Source organism: Eumetopias jubatus, unplaced genomic scaffold (genome assembly GCF_037043125.1).
Source record: "Eumetopias jubatus isolate StellerSeaLion01/CBP00866 unplaced genomic scaffold, mEumJub1_p1.0 scaffold_5, whole genome shotgun sequence".
Classification (NCBI taxonomy): Eukaryota; Metazoa; Chordata; class Mammalia; order Carnivora; family Otariidae; genus Eumetopias; species Eumetopias jubatus.
In genome coordinates, this window is record NW_028274811.1 from 67,221,350 (window position 1) to 67,240,381 (window position 19,032).

At 34.6% G+C, this 19,032-nt stretch overlaps 1 protein-coding gene across 7 annotated transcripts in view; it reads right to left on the reverse strand.

The window, feature by feature from the left end:
- Window positions 1-210: 210 nt before the first annotated feature.
- The window catches only part of TMEM161B (transmembrane protein 161B), an 82,311-nt gene continuing 63,489 nt past the window's right edge, over window positions 211-19,032 (reverse strand). For 4 of the 7 annotated variants that reach the window (XM_088023383.1, XM_028114552.2, XM_028114558.2 and 1 more), the window contains 4 exons: window positions 17,604-17,717; window positions 15,337-15,511; window positions 13,957-14,053; window positions 11,713-12,798 (listed from right to left, as the gene is read on the reverse strand). In XM_088023383.1, coding sequence (XP_087879509.1) covers window positions 12,524-12,798; window positions 13,957-14,053; window positions 15,337-15,511; window positions 17,604-17,717 — 661 coding nt within the window. In that variant the 3' untranslated portion in view covers window positions 11,713-12,523. Of the gene's footprint in view, window positions 3,906-11,712; window positions 12,799-13,956; window positions 14,054-15,336; window positions 15,512-17,603; window positions 17,718-19,032 lie in introns of those variants that run through there. The other 3 variants (XM_028114554.2, XM_028114556.2, XM_028114555.2) reach the window with 3 other exon arrangements.

Genomic DNA, 19,032 nt, shown 5'->3' on the forward strand with positions numbered 1-19,032 from the left:
TTAGATGAATTAAACATGGGCAGATTCAGGTTTTTTGGGTTCTGAAGCATAATTTGGAGGAATTCTCTTTAAGAAAAATATGTAATTATGTATACAGAATTAGGTTAAAAAGTGAATAGCTACTTACAATGAAAAAATCACTTAAAACACTGAAAATAACAACAATCTCACAAAATCCAGAAAAACAACATATTTTTATTAAATGACGTATCTCTGGCCCAGCATCTCATGACATGATGCTGGATGAGTGAGTCAGCACGGTGGGAGTTAGAAATATTCTAGAAGCCATGCTTTACTTGGATGGCCAACAATAACTATACATGGAAATGACAGAAAACCACATAAATATACCCCACTAAACTTGAATGACAAAGATCCGTAATTCAACTTCCCTTTAGCTGGATGCCCCATACACTTCAACACCATCCAACATCAGGAGCAGTGCAACCAGGGGTTCGTGTGAGTCTGAGTCAGCCATCTTAAACTGTACATTTTGCAGAAAATATTAAAATTGAAGAGATCCAGGAAAACAGCTGCTACAACTTTCATTTTGCCTACTAGCCAATAATTATCTTCATTTGAGACTATCACATGGTCTTTGCCTTGGCACTGAATGTGCAAAAAGATACTCTGCTGTAGAAGTACCTCTCCGCTCTCTGCAGCACACAACCCACCCCTTCTTCCACTGTCCCTACTCTAAGCTCCACCTCTAGACTGTTCTAGCTTTGTCTCTGTCTCCAGATACGTGTATGCTTCATATACTTAGTGTCTTCTGCTTTGTGTTCCATTAGCAGCTACAAAGAGATTAAGGCAAGGGATTCGAAATAAACCGTATCTTTCTTTTCCCTTGATAGTAAGACTCTCTCATCTTACAAATAAGGAATCCTACCAAAATCAAGTTTATAATTCAGATTTGCAGACCTCTCTAAAATAGTGGTTTAAATAATGGTTCATACTGTTGCCCCCCATATCTGTGATTGGTGAATATATCTTTTCTTCCAATATTATTCCGATTACTAAGTTTGAAATTTCTACCTTGATTACTCTTAAGAGTATTGATAACTCTTTAACATCTTGATTTTCTTAACATTCAGCTGATTCAACCACACAAACTCCAACTTCCAAGACAGCTTTTGTCCTTCATAAAGTTTTCCCTAAAAATCAAATACATATTAATCTTCAATAAAGTACTTATCATACTGTATGGCAATCATGTCTCTCAACTAGATTAGGAGCCACTTCAAGGCAAAGATGATCTTGTTCACATGTATACGCACAGCACACATTACAGTGGCCAACAGTAACCACTAGTTTGCTGGGCAAACTAATGCACATTTGAATGGAGGATACACATCACTTAAACATACATTTAATGTACAAAGGTACAGCTATCAACAAGAACACTTGAAACTTCATATTGCTTTCTAAATGTACTACCATACAATGTCATAGCAGTTGTAGAAGCCGATGAAGGTTTAAATTATTTCCAGATAACGTGAAAAGGTCAGTGGAATTTGCAACTTTTATAAATCTAGGAAGAAAAAACCCCAGCTCACTCCACCCTAAAACATAAAAACCCATGATTAACCTTTTTGGGTTCCATTATGGACAGATTCCCACCACTTTCTGAATGCACTGCCCTGGGGTGCCAAATGAAGGTGCCTCCATTTTCCACCTCACTGGTAAGAAAGAACTGATGAAAGAATTCTTCTCTTGGATTCTGAACTTCGGAAGATCCTGGAATTTCTTTTCACCACTGGATGGATGTGAGATGAGACTCTGGGAACTCTCACTTTATTTGGCTCTTCGGCTTTTATTTCCTTTGCTGAAGGGTGCCGGAAAGGATCAGATACCTATCTAGACTCTTAAACCAGGTTAAAGTACACGTAAGAGAAATACCATAAAGCAATAGTATTTTAGTGCTATGAAGCAGGAATATAAATTTTCTGAGTTTTCAGGAAATGAACTGATACAGGCTGTGGCTCTGAATTTTTTTTTAATTTCAGGGACTAATAATCAACTTTTATTATGATTGTATAGTAGTAGACCAAATCTACTTATTAGTGTCATTTCAAAGCAAAATATATTTTAACATCACAAACTCTAGAAACAATCTTAGAATAAAGAGCCTTAAAATTATATCAACTTAGCTTCATGAAGAATATATTACATTGTCCTATTCTCTTTATCTTGCTACACAAGAAAAAACACTCCACTGCATTCAGAAACCTAACTATGAGCTCCATTCTTACTCAGCATTCCTGGAGTCTAAGATTTGTATAACTTTAATAAACTGTAAACTTCATATATTTTTTAAAATAAACTACAAAGATAGTAGAGAGAGCTCTACATGCTCCATACCCAGTTGTTCCTTTTATTAACATCCTATATTATTATGGCACATTTATCACAACTAATGAACCAATACTGATACATTATTATCTAAAGTCCATTCTTTGCTCAGATGTCCTTAGTTTTTACCTAATGCCCTTTTTTTCTCTCCCCGGATCCCATCTAGGATACAACATTTATATCTACTTATTATATCTCCTCAGTCTCCTCCTCTTGGCTCTAATAGTTTCTCAGAATTTCCTTCTTTTTGATATTCTTGAAAGTTCTAAGAACTCTTGGTCAGGTATTTTATAAAATGTCCTTCAATTGGGACCTCTTTCTGATGTTTTTCTCATGATTATACATACCGGTGTTATTGGTTCTGTGGAGGAACTAGTGGAAAAGTGCCATTCTCCTTACATCATATTAAAGGTACATATTATAGGGGCACCTGGATGGCTCTGTCGTTAACCGTCTGCCTTCAGCTCAGATCATGATCCCAAGGTCCTGGGATCGAGCCCCACATCAGGCTCCCTGCTCAGCGGGAAGCCTGCTTCTCTCTCTCCCACTCCCGCTGCTTGTGTTCCCTCTCTCACTGTTGTCTCTGTCAAATAAATAAAATCTTTAAAAAAAATAAAGGTACATATTATTAACATAATTTACTGATGTTAACCTTGATCACTTTGTTAGGATGAGGTTTATCAGGTTTCTTCACTGTAAAATTAGCTTTCCCCTCCCTTTCCATCCTGTACCCTTTGTAATGAAGTCACTATGCGTGTATTACTATGCACTACTATGTTGAGTCTTCCATTGAACATATACACTGATGTGTTTATTTATTCTATTATTGATGGACACCTGGGCTGTTTCCAGTCTGGGGCTATTATGAATAAAGCTGCTATGAATATTCTTAAATCTTTCTGTGAATATATTTTTATTTCTCTTGGGTGAACATTTAAGGGTAGAATTGTTGGGTTGTCAGGCAGGTGTATTCTTAGTTCTACAAAACAAAAAAAACTACTAGAACTTTTAACAAAGTGATTGTATAATTCCCAGTGTGCCGGTAGCACAAAGTATGAGAGTTCCAGTTGCTTCATATCCTTGTCACCATTTAGTGGTGTCAGAAGCTTCTTTGTTTTTTGTTTTTTTAAGTAGGCTCCACGTCCAGTGTGGAGCCCGATGCAGGGCTTGAGCTCATGACCCTGAGATCAAGAACTGAGCTGAGATCAAGAGCTGGATGCTTTGCCAACTGAGCCACCAAGTTTTTAATTTTAGCCATTCCAGTAGGTATACAGCAGTATCTCATTGTGGTTTAAATTTGCATTCCCCTGATGACAAACGATATTGAGTGATACATATTTTAAAATACTGTGTGGAGCAGCTGGGGTGGCGGGAGGAGCGGCAGCGGTCAGGCAGCCCAGCTTCGCAAAGGCTCTTGGTGCACCAGGGCCCACAGGCACACGACACGCGCCTGCCCCACTGCCACGATGCCCAGGAGGAAGGTCAGCTCCGCCGAGGGGCGGCGAAGGAGGAGCCCAAGAGGAGGTCAGCGAGGTTGTCAGCTAAACCTGCTCCTGCAAAAGTGGAAACAAAGCCAAAAAAGGCAGCAGGAAAGGATAAATCTTCAGACAAAAAAGTGGAAACAAAGGGGAAAACAGGAGCAAAGGGAAAACAGGCTGAAGTGGCTAACCAAGAAACAAAAGAAGACTTACCTGCAGAAAACAGAGAAACTAAAAATGAGGAGAGCAGCCTCTGATGAACCAGGAGAAAAAGAAGCCAAGTCTGATTAATACCATAAACCATGTCTTATCAGTGGTCCCTGTCGCCCTTCTTGTACAATCCAGAGGAATATTTTTATCAACTATTTTGTAAATGCAAGTTTTTTAGTAGCTCTAGAAACATTTTTAAGAAGGAGGGAATCCTACCTCATCCCATTTTTTAAGTGTAAATGCTTTTTTTTAAGAGGTGAAATCATTTGCTGGTTGTTTATTTTTTGGTACAACCAGGAAATAGCAGGATATTGAATGTGGGAGATTTTGATTGTCTTGGCTATCAGCTCAACATTCCATATATGGGGTAGTTTTTATATCCTATAATACCAAGCATACTAAATGGCAATTTGGAGTCAGTCGTGCATTTACTATGTCTTGAATATTTTAAATTACTTCTATTCCCATGTTGTTTTTGGTAGAATTGTTTCCTAAAGAAAACCACTCCTAGATCTTGGCTCTCCCAGTCAGAATTCTTGTGCACTCTGTAACATCTTGGTCGTGGTAGTCCAGTTTTCCTAGTAACTCTGTTAATGTGCTGTGCAAGATTGAGAATTTGAGTATATGATATTAAATTGTGAATTAATGGGACTTAACAATTTAACAGTGTATCAGCATTTGAAGATCTTGGTACTTGATATACTGTTAAGGAAAATTTGCCTCCAAATTTTAAGCTGGAAGGTCACTGGAATAACTTGTAGAAAAGAATCACAACTACATGGTTTTTTTTAGATTTTCAGTACGTATGTTAAGAATTGTGTACAAACTGAAATGTCTGTACTGATCCTCAAAACAACCAATAAAAACTCAATTAAGAAAGAAAAGAAAGAAATAATAAAAATAAAATACTATGTGAATGGAAGGCTGTCTCTGAACCAACTCTTCATGGTGAACAGAAAGTCTCTAATAAAAAATTAAAATCCAGAATTTGGGGCCTGCTACTTCCAGCCACAGTGAAATTAATAGGGATCAGATGCACTCTATCTTAAAGAACTATTCAAAGGGCAGCACAGGACCATAATCCCTGAAAGAAGAAAATTATGAGTGAACTCTGCTCCAGCTTACTGACTGAAGCACTCAAGCCACAGCACAGAAAAGAACCAAACCCCAATCCACTGATCTCCCTGAGCCGAGAATCTGGTGAGGAAAAGGCAACTAAAAATCAGGGAAGAGTATCAGAAAGGAGAGTTGCAGAGGGGGAACTCTAGAGATTGGCAGAGAATTCTTTCATGTCTTCAGCTGAGTTCTGATGAATGGATGCATTTGAGGAAATTACCCAATGTTGGGGAAAAGAACCACCAGAAAGGAACAGGCAGACAATCCTCGGGACTCAAATGGGTGGGGATAGTTCCTGTTCCCAGGAGTCAAAGTGGGCATTGGTAGAGTATTCAGAAGGGTATTTCCCCAGTAGTGGGTAAAAATTAGCACCAACTTAAAGGCTGCTCTTGTCTTAACAGCAAGCCTCAAAAGAAAACTGTCTCCTAGGTGTCCTAGGAACTTAGCTACATTCCAGAACAAAGCTCAGGAATATTTAAAGAAATATAAAAATATCCAATACCCAACAAGGCAAAATTCAGTGTTTGCCATCCAAAGATTTTCAGGAAGGCAAACAAATTAGAAAATATGAACCAAAATAAGAAAAATCTATCAACAGACACAAGTTCCAAAGCGAGAGAGAAGATAAAATTAATTGGGGCACCTGGGTGGCTCACTCTGTTAAGCATCCAACTCTTAATCTCAGCTCAGGTCTTGATCTCAGGGTCATGAGTTCAAGCCCTGTATTGGGATCCATGCTGGGTGTGGAACCTACTTAAAAAATTACTAGATCAACATATTGAATCAATTATTATAAACTTATATTCTTTATGTTCAAGACAGTAAAGTGTAAACCTGTTAAGAAGAGACATGTAGGAAATATAAAAGACCCAAATTGAACTTCTAGAGATTAAAAAAAGGTCCAAGGTTAAATACACTGGATTAGTGTTAGAAACTACAAAAAAAAATTGGATTAGAAACTACAAAAAAAAAAGTTAGTGAACTTCAAGATATAGCCATAAAAGCTATACAAAATAAGCACAGAGAGGAAAAATCACCTAAACAAAACCAAACTGTGTCAATGAGTTGTGGAAAGAATTAAAAAAAAAAAAAAAAGACAAACATGTTATTGCTTTACAATCAGCAACAAATATAGCTTAACAATTACAAACATGGTACTTCTAAGTGGTACTCAAATGAAGTGACAAGACCAGAGAGTGCTCTTCCACTTAAAATGTGAAAACTAAACTCCACTCCTTCTGCCAAGAATTTAACACTCTCAAGTAAAATCAATACTTAAGAGGCAAAGAAAACTATTATCAAATTTATTACATATGTCTGATCACATAACTGAAAAACCTTTTATGCATGATCTAGATAGTGCTGGTACTTAACATTTTATTGAACAGTCCTAACTTTTAAGAACTGAGCACTCTTTTCTTTCAACACATTCTTCTGCAAAAGAGCTGTTAAAAAAATTATAAAATCCAACAATGCAATGCAACTGCATTTCTACTTCCTTTCTCAAGATGGAAAAATTAGTCTTTAACTTGACCTGAGATAAAAACCTAGTGATCTAAGAACCTCAACAAATTCAGTATAGGAAATTTAAGAAAATTATAAGAAGAATCATCATATTAAAACTGCTAGATGTTGAGTACTTTATCATCTGCTTTGTGGTCAACTGTGAAGTGTCTATTTAAATTTCTTGCCCACTTTTTGTTTTGGTAGTTGTTTATATAACCTGAACACCAAAATTTTATCTCAACCTATGACATGTCTATTTTCTTAACAGGTTTTTTGATAAGAAATTTTTAATCTCTATGAAATCTATTTTATCATTAAAACAAATTTCATGATTATTGCTTACATACTAAGAAACCTTTGCCCACCCCTAAAATTGGTTACCAAACTGTTATGACTTTCTCTAAAAACTATCTGGTTTTAGCTTTTACAAAGAGGTATATGGTCTCTCTTGAATTAAATTTTGTGTGTAGTTTGAGGTACTACATACTACAAATGGAGGGGCTGAGGTTCATTTTCTAAAATGTGGATATCTCATTATTCTAGTGCCAAGAGTTGAAATGACTATGCTTTCTCCATTACTGTAAAATTTCACTACTAAATTAAAAAAACTTTTAACGATTAACGTTTGTTAAATAAAATTTTGGTTTATTCCTATAATTCAGTTTTTTTCTCTGATGTTGATACTCAGTTTCAACAGAATGTTCAGTTGCCAGACTATTAACTTTAGACATAAGCCACTTACCCAAACTGGTACATGGACTATCTACTATAATGATAGAAATTTAAACATGTGGAATAAAGTTACATTTCATCATCTGAGGAAATGTTAAAAATAGAACAAGTAAATATACACATAAACACACAATCACAGTAATTCCTGTAATTTATCATTGCTCCTTATTTAAAGTAATTCTACTAACATAGTTTCATTTGTTTTAGTCTTTTGGAATTTTCTACTCATAAATATAAACTGTTTCACTAGAATTACAGAAAGAAAAATACATTCCAAGTAAAAGAGATGTTAAAGCAAGTTTTCGTACAGCACTATTTAAAAAAATACATTCTTTCATTTTTAATACTTCAGCAGTGGGTACACTTGATTTACTCAAACTGTGTTAGAATATTTAAAATTTTGGTAAGATGCTATTAATCAAATTTGTCCTCAGCCATCTTACCCTTTGCATAATTATCTTTGTGCAACAGATTATCTGACAGATTAAAGAACTGGTGGGTAAAATTTGTCTGCCAAATGGACACATCATACTGCTTTAGGGTCCTGCAATTCATTTGAAATCCTTTGAGTCCTTAAAAGTTCTACTGAAATAAAATGTAAACATGTTTAAATTAAGTTAAAAAGCACTTGACAGAAAAACTATAACCAGCAGACTCAGGAGATTATGTTTCTTACATGCTTTACTGTTCATTAGCAAACAAGCAGCATTTAAATTCAATGCCTATAATCCTTTATGTACAATACACCAGTCTGAAAAGGGGAATATATAATACTGTCCATCTTTTCAAAAATTTCATTAGGGAGCTCACAAATAGCAAAGTCCAAACAATCTGGGTGTTTTGTCAACCAATGAACTACTAAGAAAACTGCTAATAAGAAAAAACAAAAAAAACACTATGATAGGTCTTACTTCCTGCAAGTCATTACTCAGAAATTACTTTTTCAGTGAGGTTTTTTCTCTCCATGGGCTCCTTAAAATTTTAACTTTATCCCTACCCTGCAACTTCATACTCCTTTTCCCTTCCCTGATTCTTCCCCACCCTCCCCACTTATTAGATCTTATCACTATCTAACATATCCTACATTTGACTCATTCATTTTGCTTCAATCCCGCACAGAACTCTAAGCTCCTTGAGGGAAGGGATTTTGATGTTTTGTTCACTGCTGTATGTAGAGCAGTTTCTGGAATATTGTAGGTACTCAAAAAAGATTTACTGAATGAGTAATTAAAGGAGTACAAAGCAAAATGTTCCTGGAGAAAACACTCTTTGTGAAGTCATTTTCAAGGAACGGTAAGTGAATACCCTCTAACGTGATCTGTGACCCATTCCTAAAGCCAAAAATTGCTATTCATTTTTCTCATGCTAACACAAAGAGAAATTGATACCAGCTGTAGAAATATATAGCTATACATTTAATGTAAATTCCTTATTTTATTTTATTTTATGATAAAACTGAGGTCAATAGTGATAATTCAATTCTATTTCATTAGTATAGGTTGAACGCCTAGTTAAGTGCAAAAAAATAGCTACCTGAAGGCAGTAATGGGATGTTTCCTGATTGTTAAATTAACGTTCTTTCCACAAAATTATGCTGCGTCTTCATTTAAGACAATGAATAGTCTTTTGCCAAGTGGAAGAAAGGAGGGGAGTAACCACATATAGGGAGTTATAAGGGGGGGGAAGGAAAGAACAGCAATGAAATAGAAAAATACACATTCTCTGAATCACTGAAGATAAGCCCATCCAACATAATAGTTTGTAGCTAAAAAAAGGAGTTCAATTTTAACAGAAGACAAACGTATGGACAGGCTGTATTTGGTTTTTCTTTTTTCTTAGGAAGAAAAAAAAGTAAAATGTTTACCATTTTAAAGGAGAGGAAGGTTGACATTAGCTTTGTGATCATCCTTAGTGTCCATGTCAGAGTATTCATGGCATATAACCAGCTCAGCTATGAACTCAGGGTACAGACATAATGAGACAAGTAGGAGTTAAAAGATAGTAGAAATATCTGAGATACTGGGGTTCATGGTCTAGGATCATAAATGTGTTCAAATCTGATTCCTTAAGCCACCTAAAGGTCTGTGAAGATGCAGGATGATCCACATTCAAAAATCACTTAGTTTTGTTTTGGTGAACAGAGCCATATACCACGATAGACCATTTTCAATTATGAGATGGCTCAGAAAGTGTGTTTGAATTCAGAGAATGTTGAGACCCTATGCTTTTCAGTACTGAGAATTTAATCTTTCATTTGAAAGAATAAAATTTATCCAGTGAAGTTCCAATTATAGATTTCATAATGAATTCTACTTATTGCTTCCTGGACCTATCAATTCCATTAATGGATGAATATCTGTTCTGAATCATAACTCAAGAAGAAATGTCACTATTTTACCAATGGTATTTGTATCAGAAACAATTAAGACAATGAGCCCATTCTGCTTGGATGCGTTGGTCACTTATGCATAGCAACTGGAATTCTGGGGAAAATGCCAAAGATAATCAAAATGCATACGGATATTAAGATAAAATTATATGCTTTTCATTTCAGACATAACAATTGGGGTAAAAGGGAGAATACAGCTCTGATTTTTATAGTGCAATGGGCAGGGGGTGGGGGGGAGGAATAAACAAATTGTCAAATGCAATTCCACAAATCATATGGAAGCAAGATTATAAGGATTCCTAGTTAATTTAGTAGAAATATAAAATAACTGACCTATGAAGCATTTCTATTGACTAGAGCCCAATATAAAAAAATATAAGAATTCTACTGGCCTAATTAAGAATATTAAAATGTTATTAGGAATCATTTTGGATACATGTATGTGTATATACACACACACACACATATTTATAAAATTATGTTGTACACCTAAAATACAATGTTTTATGTCAATTATATCTCTATTAAAAAAGTGTTATTTGGTTTACATAAAGTACAAACCCTTTACACTCAGGAACAGAATTTGTGTACAGAGACAAGATACTTAAATAAACCAGTAGTTATAACCATCACTCTCTTCAAATTTGTTTAGAAAGGCTAAAAGAACCTAAATCAAACCCATTACTTAAGTTAATGTGCAGTTTGCACAAGTTCACAGTATACTGAGGGAGAATTCAAGGCTAAAAAGAGTGAATCAAGAGTATTTTAGAAATGCATGTTACTTCATCCAATAATAAATTCTAAGCCTTCTCCCCACCCCACCCCCTAGATTACTCCACGGTACAATCTTTGAAAGTCAAAATAATAAATTATAGTTTTTAAAATGTAGCTCTTTAATAAAAATGGTTTTAAGTATCAGGTGAGGTTCTTTTCAAGTCCAACATGTGAGAACGTTCACATACAAAATAAGTGTCATACTTCCCTATAATCTTGTTAAAAGATACTTATTTTAGTGGATGCTGCTATCTCAAGATGTTTTTGGAAATACACATGAACTATCATTAGGCTATATTAACAATTAATATTAGCTGAAGAGTTTTATCCAACTTAAGCACTTATTACTCACTCATATTTAAACATCTCAGCTAATTCCAAAATATTTAATCTATACCTAAAGACAGGAACTTGTCTGTATTGCGATTATTCAAATGAATGTGAACCACAAGCCTTGAAAGTAAGTCCAAAAGACCTTCAAAATTGCTTTCAATAGTGACAATAGCACTGAAACAATAGCACTAATATACAGCCTCTCAAGAACATTCTATGGAAGAACGTTTATCTATAAATTCTACTACTTGTTTAAAAAAGAAAACAAACCTTATCTCTTATATTCATTCACCTTAAAAACTGAAAACTCTTAATTTTGGGTTTTATATAAACAAAGCATCAAAAAAAATTTTTACTTTTTTTCATTTCCTATGAATTTATCATTCAAATTACCTCAATTTCATTCTGTAAAAGAAAATATTAACATTTCTTATTCTCAACACTAATACTTAAATCCTATTTAACATGTGTTTAAACTATTCCTGTATATTTGGTTAGTGGGAAAGGTTCTGATGTTTGAAAATGACAGAAAAAGAATTTTAATTTGGGAGAAATCACCCAAGTATTTTTAAAATTTTAAGCAGTCTCACACATAGGCAATGCAAATAAATTGCCTGATCTGATGAACTTTCAAAATGTATTTTAATCTCATTCCAAAAAGAAAGAAAATTTCTAGATACAAACACATCTCATTCAATCACATTTAATATACATTCAGCAACTTAAAATATTATAAGGATCCAATATTTTCACCTTTTATAATCTCAATATATTATATATTTAATATATAATATATATACAATACATACAAGTAGTCAGCAGGATTAAAGTAATTTTTTAAAAGTCTGATCAATATTGATAAATATCTTTAGACAATTAAAAGAACCGTATTTAGGATCACAGAATAAAATAAAATATGGGAGTTCCAAGCCTATTAGCAAGATTGCAAATGTTCATATAGCCAATCATTTTAAAAGATCCCTCAAGTTGGAAAGAATACATTTTAAAACAATACTCTTGCTATTCTCAAGCAGCAGTACTTGTAGATACTCAGCATGTACATCTCCATTAAATTTAAAATTATTATGCAGCTTTCTTTACTGTAATATACAGTAGCTATTTCTTCCTTTCTGTTGGATTTTGCTATTGTTGTTTGAAGAGTAACTAATATATTACCAACAGAAGTGACTCTAGCTCCTTTCCCTCCCCCAAAGCATGGCTCAGTCTGAAGATTGTTCTACAGGCAGCCACTACGAATACTGACAGTACCTTTATACCATTAAGAGCAATCAATCAATAACTGGAGTCATCTGAGAAGTTTCAAAGACTGCTAGAGGTTTCTGTAAACCAAGGTAATCAAAAGTATTACCCCTGTAGATAGCCCTCTCACATCAGTTAATAGAAGGAGTTAGAATTCCAATGCCACAGTATAGCAGTTAATAATCTACTCTGTAATTTTAAATATTATACCACTGATTCACCCTGAGAATACAGAGGAAGCATTTAAAACAAGATATTCTGATATGTTTTTTTTCCTTTGTATTTGCTTTCTTCTGGTTTCCAACAGCCCTTCAAGGGCACAAATATTTCAAATCAAAGTGTGACTTGGATATCCTTTTTTGTTAACTGAGATTCATGCCACAGTCAGATACTGGTGATAGAAAAGCCCAAAAAGGCTTGTAGAAAAGAGACAAGCAGCAATCCACCAGGTCAGAAAAGACAGAAGTCCTCGAAAAAGGAGAGGAGTGAAAATATTTTTTAAGCTGCTCAGTGCCACTGTTATTTGTGTAACAGTTACCTTCATCTTCCCATCAGATGGTAATTCAGAGTAAACAGAGTTGGAGGGTAGACTATTATCCACTGGTAAGGTAGAGACAGATTCTGGATAAATCCCCCAGGAATGATTACCTAGAAAATTCAAGACAAAAGTAAAACTTGAAGACTAACTAATTCCAAGACCTCTAATTAAAAAAAAAAAAAAAAAAAATCTTTTAACTTATACTTGAAATTAAGAACAAGAAGTTTAGTGGCATAACAAATTATTTCACATTGAAAATGAAGTAAAATAACCTTTCTACATATTTGGTAAAAAATTCATTTGACTTGATTAGACTACAAGCTGGTCTTACCAGTAAAGTACACTTAAAAGTCTGATTTGCTTTTAACTAACTGCACTAAAATCTGGTAAAATAATAAAAACAATTTTTTTCCTTGTATAATACATTAATCAACTGCCTCTACTGGAGTGACAGGGACAAACTCAGTAACTTCTTAGAAATCTTTTCTACCTCTAGAATATCAGAATAAATTTCTTTCTCAGAAACTATCTATGATTTCAATGTGAGAGACTATTAATAGCTTCCAGAAAGTTTTTCACCATATATTTTCCTATGTTGGATAGGATATGAGTCACATAATTTATAACTGAGCTACTTCTTTATGTTCCATAGATTCCTAAAGGCCATTTATATCTACCGTCAGCTCTATAGTATCTACGAAGCCCACCCAAATAATACTTTTAGTTCCTTTGGGCTTCTTAAACCCCCACACTGACTGATTGCCTGATCTAAGCAAAGGGAAATAATCAATACAATAATGGATAGTTCTCAAATAACACCACACAGGAACTTCGTTTAGTGAACAGACTTATAGGAGAACTTTGTTCTTCCGCTGAGAAATCTTTATCCTATCAAAATCTAAAGGAGAACTCACTAAAGGATCCTGGATTCATGTAAGTATACAACAACCTTATAATAACTGAAATGTTAGGCACTAACAAAACCTTCCATCATCCTCTTACAACACAAAATAACTAAAACCAAGAGTGCTCATTCAAGTTTCTCAGTAAATCTGGGAATCAATCTTAGCAAACAATTCTTGTAAGTAAAGCATATTATAAAACTATACGAATCTGAAGATGATGAATCAACTTTTAAAAGTTTCCCATGTCAAACTTTTAAAGAAAACAATTTTAAGAAGCATATTTCTTTGTAGGTAACAAAAAGCATTATTAATTATAGGCAGAAAGTAAAACAACACATTTCCCAGTTGCCAGGGCAAGCCTACCTAGTGTTTTCAAAAGCAGAGTTGTGTGAAGCAGCATTACCAGAGGTGCCACATACTGCAGGGCAATGACACAAAGGTAATAAAAGACTCGAGCCACCTGCAACCAACAACATTCTTAAGTGTCTAATACGGCTGACATGTTATGAGTGAATTAAACTTTCATATAATTGTCAAAATGAATTGCTTAAGAGATAAGTAATCCCATCATGGGAAGGAAGCTAAACCCTATTAAGTTTGCACTTCATTATAAATGCCCCCAAACTGACTTCAGAAAGGCTCAGTTTAAAGATAAGTTGGTTTTTTTTTTTTAAGATTTTATTTATTTATTTGACAGAGAGAGACACAATGAGAGACAGAACACAAGCAAGGGGAGTGGGAGAGGGAGAAGCAGGCTTCCCACTGAGCAGGGAGCCCAATGCGAGGCTTGGTCCCAGGACCCTGGGATCATGACCTGAACCGAAGGCAGACGCTTAACAACTGAGCCACCCAGGCACCCCTGAAGATAAGTTGTAAATGTGGAAATATTAAACTCCTTGAAAATAGTTCTGAAGTGGTTAATATAAATTGGAGAAAATAATCCCTTAAATTTAAATGGTATATTCACTTACATTTCAAATATAAAACAAAATGCTAGGATCTCTAGACAGACACCAAAAACATCAAGCTAAATAAAAATAACAGACTAAGTCATAAAACCCTCATAAATAAAAACATCAAGTCCCCATTCTATATGAACATATACAACTAAAATTTGAGGTAAAATTATCATAGAGAGAACGAAAATATGTAAAAAAAAAAAAAAGTGTCTGAATCTTGATGAACACCCTGACTATGAAAGAAAGTGAAAAACAGAGCACTCAACACCAAATTTCTAAAAAAACAGACATGATCCAGTTATACAGATCCAGTTAACTATAATGGTGGATGGATTCCTAGCCCTCTCCTTTTCTGAAATTCCCATTAAGTTAAATATTTACATTTCATGTTCAAATACTTGGAATAATGTTACATGGAATTAATTTAGCCACTAGAACTAGTATTTCCTACCCCGTAAGTCTTAAAGGCTAGACAGTAACATTTTATAATGTCTTCCAAATCAAATGGGGGTCCCATTTAGCAATAGTAGATACACCACAGAATTGCAACCCAAACTGTATGATACTTCAAGTACTCAGGCAGGAAGAGGACTTGAGACTCTTTCTTCCCTTAGCACCAAAATCAGATTGAGATCTCTTCAGTATCTGTCAATTTAAGATTATGCCATATATTTAATGGCAAGAGTACTGTGGGATAAAATTACTATTAAGGTAAATTAAATGCCTAGTTTTCTTACAATACAGTGCTTGCTAGTCTTCATTGTGACTACAGTATGAAACTTACCATTTTCTGTAGCTCAACTGTACTTATTCGCCCTGCTTCTTTCTTCATCTGATCCACACATTTCTGGGCTAAGTTTAAGTAAGCTTGCAGGTGACTGCGCATCATGGCCAACCGCAAAGCACACAGCAGGATTATTAACCAGAGTCGCAGAGTATCGAATGTAGCTTCTGTCATTCTACAGATCAAGAAGTTGACATGGTGCTCTCAAAGACCAAAATACGTTAGCATGCTAGTTATGTGTGTCAGTGTTCACCGCATAAAATATAGGATATCTATACTTAATTACAGTTGGAGATATAAAACAAAAGTATCCCACTATACTACAGGCTTACCTATATATAATAATTTAACTTGTATAACAGACCTAGACAGATAAATGTTATCATGAAAGTATAGTAGTAACAGATATGTATCTACAAGAAAAATGTAGAAAAGTACCTGGGATCCTCTTCACTATCTACCCTCCTCCATGGAAAAAAAAACTGGTTGTGAAATGAAGAGAAAAGCTGGGTGCTCTTAAACTGGAGAATAAGAGAAAGAAGGAAACTATAGGAGACTGCCTGGGGAACTATCAAGTCAACAACCCATGCCTAGAGTTTTGTCTGATTATGTAGATATTTGAACAGGATCTCTCACTCTGCTGACTTCCTGATTGGGATCATAGGCAAACCAGAAATTCTAATATATTATGAAGAAATCAGATGTCTCAGATTCCTCTCCAACAAGTCATTTAACCTATGTGCTCAAGCTGGCTCAGTTGTCAGCAATTCCTCAAGACTAAGATGAGGATTCCAGGTAGAAGGTGTACCCTTATGATGTTTTCTTCAGTTGACTGGAGAGGGCTCCTTAAAGGACTTTAGAAAGAAGAGGTAATTTCTGATGACCGGTGATTAACATAACATAATAAAATTAAAAAAAAAAAAAAGACCATGGTTTCTCCTTTGGTAAAAGGTAACACTGTGAGTACTTTGAAAGTAACACCTATACCATGTTCCTTGTCTATTCTAAACTCTAGCACATCAGGAGCTTAATATAGGATGGCTAAAATGTGTGAAATTACTTTTAAAAATGTGAATCTGTCAAGTTAAAATTACCATTAAGACTTACTTGTGTGGGGGGAAAAAACATTACAATCTCAATGACTACTTCCCTAGTTCAATAAGATTAACTCTTAAAAAAAAAAAGTCATGGTCATCACTGATTATATACTCCAAGACAAATGTGTACCAGGATCTAAAAGAAATACATAATATAAAATGTATACTGTCAATGACTTGTCAAGGTTTTCTACTTTAATTTTGATGAGGCAGAGCAGTGAAAGAAACATTGATTAAGCATTTACTTCCAGCTGGTTGCATTACATGCATTCTTTCATTTAATTCCAATGATAACTTTGTGAGGTAGATACTATTATCTTCATTTTCCAGATGGGGAAACAGAGGCTCAGTGAAGTTAAATAATCTCCTTCAAGTGACAGTTTCAGTGAAGATCAGAACTGGGGTTTGAACCAGCTTCGTCTGAATCTTTGTTATTCTAACATAGTTCCACAATGCTAATGAGTTAACATATTGTTAAGTACAGTTATCAGTACCTTTTAATAAATTGTTTCTGTGTTTCCTTACCATCTTCCTCTGTTAAAAGGGGAAATATGACCTAATATTAGATAACAATGTTAAGGCATTATTTTTAATGTGATAGGTATGCTGATAATATTATGTTGGAAAATGTCATTTCTTAGAGGTACATACTCATGTACTTAGGGGTAAAAATGTTAGATCTCTACTTCACTTGAAAAACTTCTTTAAAAAAACAAAACAAAAAAAGGGTGAAGCAAATATGGAAAATATTAACAACTCTTATAGGGGCTAAATATTGAGTTTCCATTTATACTACTTATTTTATACTCTGTAATTTTCACAGTTAAGGATAAAAGAACTGAAGAAACTATCTTAAAAATAGGCCCCAAAACCAAAAATGTCAGATAACAACAGGACATTAAGTGAGAAGGCAGAAAAACTTACAAATACACAAGATAACTGTTAATGTGGATTAACAATCATTCACATTCATTAATGAAGATCATAAAAAAGTTAATGATGATTTGTAGCTTCAGTTTTAGAACACATCTTTTAGCATTTCTACTAATCTTTTAAAAATACAGTATCCTAATATTACCATTAAAAAACTTAAAATACAGTATATACCATTTTGGAAAAGTTTTGATTCTATAAGGAAATAAAAATTAGCCCTCAAATACCCATACTTACAAAGGGACACTTTCTTTACCCAATGGTGGGTTCATAATGTAGTCTTTGGTGATTGGTTTTACCCAGAGCAGAACCATAAATAAAGGAGCCAAGAAGTTGATATGAAGTAATGTTCTGAAAGTATGTAAGAAATAAATATAAAAACCCAGGAACAAAATATACTAATTAACTACAGAAACTTGGAACTTACAAAATGAAGGTAGAAACTTATTTTCAGTATCTGTATTAAGGTACAAATGTCATCATTATTTTCTATTTATCATTATCACTTGACACTGATTTGAGCCCCTGCAAAACTACCTCATTATCTGAATTTCTCAAATGAGAACATTTAGATTCAGGAAAGTTAAATGACTTGCTCATGGCAATATTACAGGTTAAAGGCAGATGTAGCACTAAAATCTAAATCTGTTCGGTTCTATCCTAGTGTTAACTACCCCCTACTATATCCCTGATTTAATACACAGGTACTTAAATGACTAACTTTATACAGTCAATGAATCCAATGGATTTTCAATATAGAGGCATCATCTTTTGACACTTTTTCAGTGCAAGCCAAAACAAAGTGCCTCCTTATTGTTTACAAATAAGAGTCAGTGATTAGCAAGGTCCAAAATACTAGAAGGCATACACTGTTAGAATCATAAATGATTTTCATATATTTTTATTTCTTCATGCAGTATCATGAATTTCCCTATCCTATACATACCAAGAAAATTTACATCACTCCACAAAGGCAATATACCTAATACACCAAAAGGTTTTAGGTCTGAGTTATAATTTCATTGTTAATTATTGTCCCAAGTTTGTATCCTACAAAGACAGATGACTGTAAAGACAGTTCTTATTTCAGAAAAAAGACAAATTCCTCTATTTTATTACCATGTCCTGTTTTCAGGATCAACCACAGTGAAGGGCTAAACTGGAGGGTTTTAAATACACACACATGCATACACACACATTTCAAAATCTTCACTACAGTGAAAATGACAGTGATCTATGTGAGGAAAACAGGGCTGCGTCAGAACACCTGACAGGGAAAGGTGGAACTTTGGTTCTAAGCTCTGGCATTTAAACAAGTACTAGTGTCTGGCCATGGGGCTGAGGAGAACGCTGCTCGTTGTGCCAGTCATGTTATTCTCACACCAGAACAAGGTTGCCCACACTCCTGTATCATGGCAAGAGTGCTACAACACAACCAGGGGCTGCAATGAACTGAAAATGAAGCTCCAAACCCCAAAGGAGAAAAAAATCTTAAAAAGACGCTACATTTTACTGAAAAGGAAACTAAGATGTGCCCCCTCCCAATCCTAAACCACCACTAAATGCTTTAAATATTTTTATAAAGTGATTCTTTCATCCCCCAGCCTGGGTAAACCACTGGTGCGGGGGAAGAAAGCAGCAGTATTAGGTATGCAGTGTTGCTAGG